Genomic DNA, 8110 nt, shown 5'->3' on the forward strand with positions numbered 1-8110 from the left:
CCAATGATTTAGCATGTTGCAAGGAAAACCGGCCTAAAATGTAGTCCATGCAGTCCTCCCATAGTTCTCAAGGGTGGCAGGACCAAGGGTTTTCACATGCCAGTCAACAGTAATACTGTAAGAACTCTTGAAACAGCGTATCTTTTCATTTTGGAGAATGGAATGAGAAATGAAGGCCAGCTATATGATTACTTCTGTAACTTTTGCTTGGAAAGGCATTACTTCCAAAAGCAAAATCCCCTGTTAATAGTTCTCAAGAATATCCTTTTCCTTTTTTTAATACACCTACTACAAATTGGTTAGAATCTCCCAAGTCAAAATTAAAGTCTTCAAATTCTTCATCACCCTTAGCACAGACAGGCTAAAAACTAACAAAGCACAGAGCAGTATCATCAAAACCTGACAACCACTGGAGATGAGTCTGCTTTGATGCATCCAGCTGCACATGTAAACGGGTCGCTTGCATTTGGGGACTCTGGGTATCGGTTCAGGAACCCCTGCTTGAACACGGTTTTTAACTCTGTTGGTCAAAGTTTCATGAATTTCTACACATTCTAGTCTCTGCTGTTCCCAAAACAGTATGTTCGGTGAATGAGTGCTCAGGTTGAAAAAGAAGAATTCCTAGTTGAGTTTTTGCTCTTATCCTAATAAAAACTGGGTATATTGAAGAAAATGACCATGGGTATCCTGTATCAGCTGTATAAATTGTACTATTTAAGTGTTGCATGTGAGTGCTACAATCCCAGCTGGATTTGTGACTTAGTAAAACACACTTAGAACCTTATTTTGGATTGAGCCTTGGCTTGGATTTTCTTCATCCTAAAATAGAGACAATTAATGTCGAACTAATTGAGTTGCTTGCAAGAAGAAGACAAACACCTATTGTCGTTTTTCAAACTCGCAGCAGATGCAGAAAGATGAGTTGATACGTTGGTGCAAAATTGCTCTTGTATAATTGAAGAAAATTGCTTATATGTAACCAGAAAGTACTGAAGCAACACGAGAATATATAAACATCTAAATACGAAATACCTTGTTCATGTAGTAAAAAAATCCAGAAAAAAATGTGCTATTAGTGAAACTTGTCTTAAATGATCAATAAAAATATGCTGCTTAATTTAAGTATCTTATCAGAATTATTTCTAAGAGAAAATAATTAGCATTAGTACAGCATGACTTAGAGATATGCTTAGGGATAAATGCTAGGCTTAAGAGAAAGGCAGACCTTCAACTTTTGTTCTGTTGTTTAAGCTTAATTGCATCAGGTGTTCTTGATGGTAACTGTGTTGTGTGCTGATGAGTGTCTTCTAATCAGTCTTTTTTGTTTTCCTGTAGTGCAGGATTGTGGCTGTGACCCAAATATTGAGAATGAGCATGGTTATGAAACGGATGAGAACTAAAATGGAAAAAAAAAATCTTGTAAGCATAAATCCAAAAATATCAACTGCTGTCATTTTCAGAAGACATGTTGTTTTGTAAACCTTCACTGGTGCACAAATAGGCTGGTTCCTGTTCTGCAATTCTTTTCAGTCAGTTATTTTAAATGACCATGTTCAGGAACCCAGAATTCTCAAAGTAAATATTGCAGAGAAGAGCATTGTGAGTGATATCTGAAAATAATACTCTATAGTACCTTTAATCCCTTTGTGACAAAACCAGGACAATAGTAGAAGTTTGAGTAGCCTCATATAAATTTATATTTACACCAAAAATTAAACTCGGAGCTGCAGCTCGTGTGTCCTTCAGAGCTGCGTGTGTTGTTTATAATAAAGGGATTATTCTCTACTGCCACACGTTAAGTTTACACTTCAGGGAGACAGGAAATATTTGTATGTGTCAGATTTTAGTAAGAGGAAATCTGACAACTGAGAAAAAAAGCAGGTTTTCAGTATCTTGATTAACTTTCAGAATTTTTTTAAACGAAAAAAATATAGTTTGTCTACCTGTGAGACCACAATTTGAACTATAGGTATATCTGATATCCATTTGGTAAATGGATTATTCACAGGATTGTACACAAAACTATGTGGTATTTGACAGTTTTCATACAGGCGTATGAAACCAAGATGAACATGCCAAAGTGTTCAGTGTTAGAAGTTAACTGGGAACATTTGCCATGAGAGCAGCACAGTATCAATGTTTGCTGATGCCTCTTCCATGTTCCAAAGTGCATTGTGCTATATTTTGAAAAGCAGCTTTAACCAGAGCCAGCTTGACCTTCAAGAGCCAGCTTTTTACTTTCGTGGTGTTCTTCTCTCTTCCTTCCTCCCCTCAATATACCGCTCTCGTTTCTAATCAGTGTAAGCGTGTAGCTGTGGGTGAACTGGACTCGCTAACTCACCTAGACTAAATTTCTGCATGTGCATTATGCCAGGTTTTTGGTGATCCCATTAACTGCATGGCCCCACAAACTCTTACTCTGGCAAAGAGAAAGCAGTAAGCATGGGGATGAAAATGAGTGACTGAAACGGGGACTTCTTTTTCCAGCGAAAGAGCCTCTGGAACTGCTTGTAAAACTAGAGCCTCACTGTACTGCAGAGGGCTGCTTAAAACAATGTCATCCATTCACGTGATGCTTCTGATGCAATACCAGTTCTGAACTAGAACAAGGATCCACCAAATAAAGCACAATGTGATTTTATTACTGTTCTTATATCCACCATGTCTTGATTTCAAATCATTTATGATTTGAAATATCACATAGGGAAGTGATTGTGCCCCTGTACTCGGCGCTGGTGAGGCCGCACCTCGAATACTGTGTTCAGTTCTGGGTCCTTCACTACAAGAAGGATGCTGAGGTGCTGGAGCGTGTCCAGAAAAGGGCAATGAAGCTGGTGAGGGGTCTGGAGCACAAGTCTTATGAGGAGCAGCTGAGGGAACTGGGGTTGTTTAGTCTGGAGAAGAGGAGGCTGAGGGGAGACCTTATCGCTCTCTACAGCTACCTGAAAGGGGGTTGTGGCGACGAGGGTGTTGGCCTCTTCTCCCAAGTAACTAGCGATAGGACGAGAGGAAATGGCCTCAAGTTGCGCCAGGGGAGGTTTAGACTGGATAGTAGGAAAAATTTCTTTACTGAGTGGTCAGGCATTGGAACAGGCTGCCCAGGGAGGTGGTGGAGTCACCATCACTGGAAGTGTTCAAAAAACATGTGGACATGGTTTAGTGGGCATGGGGTTGTTGGGTTGACAGTTGGACTTGATGATTTTAAAGGTCTTTTCCAACCTTAATGATTCTAATGATTCTATGATTTATTGAAAAGTCTGTGGCACTCCTTAGCTCTTTCAGTTTTGTCAGGATGGTAAGAAGCTCTTAATATAATGAAGTGAGCTATAATTATATATTTCAAGCCAATTTTTTTGTGAGTGTCTAACCAGCCTACCATTTCATTTTCAGCCTGCCATAAACTTTCTGTAAGTTATGCCTAAAGCTATTCATATAGTAAGCTGAACTTTAAATAGTTTTCTAGAAAATTTTTTTAATGCATAAACCCCACAATAAGAAAAGGATACACTTACTATTTGAAAGGCTATGACTCAATTATTACAGATTGATTGGCTTGTATTTTACTAAATTTATTTATTTATTTAAATTTTAAAGATTTTTAATGCTTTATTCTGCTATTTTCATACTTAAGTTAATTTTGTAGTGCTTTTGCCTTCTGAAAAAAACAATGGCTTTTGGACCGCTTGTCACCATATGATAAGTATGAGCAGGTTTTTTTATTTCCTCTAGGTATTTAAGTGATTTGTAATCCTGTGCTACTTTTTTATCAGTAACTTCTTTCCTCACCACGCTTAACCACCAGGTTCATGGCTTGTTCTTCTGAGACCAGATAACTGCTTTTACAAAACAGCTAAAAATGACCATGGCAGCTGTTAGCTTGGAGAGGCGGGCAATTCCCATACTTTACTCACCTGCAGCATCATTTGTAGTCATTACAGTTGTAACTATTCTTGCTGTAAATTGAATGAATTCTGATTAGTCGACTAGATACAATACATTTATACCTTCAAAAATTATGAAGTAGCTGTTTTTCAATAAAGGATAATCTTGCATGAAAATATACATTGTTATAGACATTCGCACTTTTAGTGCATCCACTCTTCACTATTTTAACTTCAGAGATCAAGCTCTCAAAGCTGAGTGACATTGTATCAAGGGTCTTTTTTTAAAATAAGAAAATCACTGATATAATTAGAATTTTTATATCTCTATTTATCTATCTCACTAGATTGGATATGGTCAGTTTACTGCTTTTCTGTCAGCCTCCTCCTTCAGTAGTTGATACGGAGCTACACCCACAATCAAGTCGGCATGACTTAACCATTGTAAATGTTCACATGCATGCTTTTAGGCTTCTGCAAATACGTGGAATTCAGCCTTCCTTCCCGCAACAAATCTAACCACTAATTCTTTCACATTTGCAGCAAACTAAAACCATTTACAAAGTTTAGTGTCATTGTTCAGCGAACATATCACAACTTCTAATTGTTGACTTAAAAACATTTGTTTCATGGGGAAATAGATCCAGCATCACTATGTTTTATAGTAAGAATACTTTAAACAAGTTTTGTGAACATGACAAAGACGCTTCTGACAAACACCTGTAGAACTGTTCATGCAGAACACTAGGTAATCAGCACATGAACTGCACAAATCACTGTTCTCGGGACATTCTTAAATTCTCTCTGTTGAGAAATGTATTTGAGTTAAAGGTATTTAGCATTAAGTGTGTATTTACTTGTAGATGATTTTTCAGAATTAGCATTATCTGACTGTCTAACTACAAAATTTAGCACCTTTTCATGCTGGATTACTAGTAATTTTATTAAATCCTAGAACGTTGAATTCTTTTCTTTGTAATGACACTCTTTATGACTCTCTTTCGGTTATTACAACTGTATCGGGTTCCTTTGACTATATTTGCATGTTTTCTGTCAGTGTCATTGTGACTGAGTTTTATCATTTTATCAATGATAAAACTTGACCCCAAGAGACCGTGTGGTATCTAAGTCTCAGAAGTCAGCGCTAACAGAAACTACATTAGGCAAGATTTTTACCTACTATGATTGAGTAAAGACCTATTGGAAGAGGCATTAGGAGGAGATACAGCTTTAAAAAACGAAAACTCGGTGCTTGGCACCAAGTTGCCCATAGCTTACTTGCGCAGGTATATGCAGACATACTCCAAGTCAAGGCACTCACTTGTCCAGAATCTTTTGCCTGCCAGAGACACCGCAGCTGAGCCAGCTTACTGGCCGCACTGATGAGCGTGCACAAATTCTGCAAAGCAGGTAAAAAGAGAGAAAGAACCTCTGCCTCTGCCATAGTGTTATCTCAGTGTTTAGCTTATAGCTGCTACCATGTACCTTACTAAAAAACAGGACTTAGCTTTTTCACTTAGAAAAAAATACACTTGTTCAGTACTTTGCAACTCAAGCATTTCAGCGTCTTACTAAGGAATCGTGAAGGAAAAAATTAAAGTTGCCAGAAGCAAGGAACTGATTTCTGAGGTACTGCCCAGAAAGAAGCTCAAAAAGCAAAACAGCACAATTGCTACTGAGGCAAATACAATACAAGGCAAAGGAATTAAAAAGCCTCTCAACCTGCTACATAAAACTGTTTATGAAAGTTAGCTAAAATGAGACTGATCTAGTCTAAACAGCAAGGTTGATTCAGACCATCTGTTACCATTATGTCTGGCAAATAAAACCATAGAAGAATGAGAAAACTGACAAGAATGTATGGAAAATGAGTCCAACTGGTGGGAAAAAATAATGAAGGGAACAGACTATTCACCCTGTCATCCTTTTAAGGGGGATTTGGAAAGGCAGTGGGTAGAGGGGACCTCCACATGGGTCTCTGTCGCATGCCCGGCTTTCCCTTTGCAAGTAAGGATCAGTGTTAGGCTTAGAAGGTCTTATCCCCATTTTTATAATCTTTTCCGTTAGCAACTCTGGTTCACCTCAATTAAATTTTAACTTTCTCTCTTCTGATGAAAAGGGCAAAAAACATCTTTAACCTATGTAAGACATTATCAGGTGATATTTTTCATGCAAAATTCTAGGACTAAAGGAAGAAATGTTCTTGTGAAATATTTAACATTCCCTATTTCAAATGCTTTGACTGATGCTCTATTCTTTTCCTGTTATGTTAAAGGTTTATTAATGAGGATTATGACATTAGGACTAAAGAGGCAATCTTTTTTCAACATCTTAAACCTTTGCTAGTTTTAATTAAGGCACCACAATTAACAACTTTACCTCAGAACATACTTTTTTGTTTGGTCTCTATTGCCAGAGCTACGTTTTCCAGCTACTCACAGAAGTGAAACAGCTGTACTTGAGAACTGGAGTTGTTCTGAAAGCTAACCCAAATTATTAATTCTTCCAAGGACAAATATAAGGAGATATTTCACTGATAAAGACTTCCAGAAAAAAAATATTTCCTTTGTGGACCTAATATAAAATAACCATGCAGCACTTACCATGGCCAGGTCTATTATCCACTTCCGCAGCGTTAACACATACCAGCCCCCCCCGAATCTTACATTATGTTAAGTTTCATAGCACTGAAAATTCTAGGATAGTGCAGCTCTTGAAACAGCTTGGGGAATTATTTTTTTTTAACATCTGGAAATAATTTTATTGAAACTTTATAACAGACTGTACAATCTAGATAAAACTTATTAAGCACTGGTTGAAACAGTACGTGTGCCTGTTTTTCACAATGTCTGTGACTGAACCATGCCTGGAGTTTCTTATGACCTTCTCCAAAGCACAAGACTTGAGATTTAAGTCCAAATCCTATTTAAAAAAACCCACTAAACACTGCTGTGTTCATCATAGCAAGTACAATTTGCAAGGGTAGGAATCAAAGAAAAAAGATTCATCATTTCTACCCTGCATCTCTAGCAAACATGTAAATTAAGAATTGGTCTTTCTCCTTATCAGTTGTGGGCTTTCTAAAGCACAGTTAGATAAAAAGCTTACTTCTCATAGAGATTTTACTGTGATCCAAGAAATCAGCATGTGAATGTGGAATGCATGTTGAAGAGTGGCTGAAAATTATTTACAATAGTAGCACAAAACAAATTATGACATAGCTGCTATGCAAAGAACTACCAAACAAGCTACATAAACCAAAATTCCCAGATTTCAAAGGATACGTGACTGCATAGAACAAAGCTCGTTTCATGTTTCCACTGAAACGCAGAATAAACAAAAGGAGAATGACATCTGAAATAAATAAAAGATCACTTGTCAGGGAAGGGAGAGAAAGGGCCCAAATGCAATTCCAGACAGAAGGAAGTAGTTCCACTGGGCAGCAGGTCTACGGAAACGGGTTTCTTACAGGTTTGTCTCTCAAATTTGGTCGATGTCCAAAACACTGCAAGCTCCAAAATTAACATTTTCTCAGAATCTGGTGCATTTATAAGGTTTCTCTCCCACATGGCGTCACTGGAAGAAGTATGAGCTTACACTGCAGCTCCACTCTGTGTATTAATTAGATCTTTCTCCTCTACCTGACCATCTATTTTCATTAAATGTGTAGGAATTCAATTATATTTGAGATGTTCGTTCCCTCGTCCCCCCAACCCAAGCTAGATCATCGCAGTGGACTATTGTATCTACAAGTCCTGGAGTGCTGAATAAGCTTTGTTTTATTTCCAAAACATGGCTTAAAAAAATTACCTTGTGCAATGATGATGGGATATTCCAGGTATGTCTGCAGAGGGTAACCGTAATAAATCTGGTACCTCAGAAACACAAGGAAGCTGAACAGAAAGACACAGAACAGCATGACTGCATGAAGGGACAGGACAGCTCCTTCACAACTTTTTTACTGTTTTGACTGTGCCAAAAACCTCCTGATAGGTGTAGCCCCTGCTTTCAAACTGATCAAACAAATATGAAGACAAAGTGCAAGCCTGATGATTCTGTAATGTATTTTTCTTACCCTCAAATAGAATAAGATGTAGAGAGCTGTCCACACTTCTTGTCAAGGTTTTTGTGTCACAGTGTGTAAGGCATAATTTTATTAATTACAACTGATGAAAAAGAAATAAAGACTTCCAGACCGAGAAGATAGCTTCTCTTTGCAATTGCCTTGG

General features: G+C 37.7%; 1 protein-coding gene across 1 annotated transcript; it reads right to left on the reverse strand.

Annotated features, from left to right (window-relative positions):
* Nucleotides 1-1307: 1307 nt before the first annotated feature.
* Nucleotides 1308-7800, reverse strand: PQLC3 (PQ loop repeat containing 3). The gene is made up of 6 exons (XM_010283876.1): nt 7692-7800; nt 7166-7235; nt 6485-6542; nt 5160-5280; nt 3912-3953; nt 1308-1396 (listed from the first exon to the last, which is right to left on the reverse strand). The coding sequence occupies exons 1-6, from the start codon at nt 7798-7800 to the stop codon at nt 1308-1310; spliced, it is 489 nt and encodes a 162-aa protein (XP_010282178.1).
* Nucleotides 7801-8110: the final 310 nt, after the last annotated feature.

This window comes from Phaethon lepturus, unplaced genomic scaffold (assembly GCF_000687285.1).
Source record: "Phaethon lepturus isolate BGI_N335 unplaced genomic scaffold, ASM68728v1 scaffold35833, whole genome shotgun sequence".
Taxonomy (NCBI): domain Eukaryota; kingdom Metazoa; phylum Chordata; class Aves; order Phaethontiformes; family Phaethontidae; genus Phaethon; species Phaethon lepturus.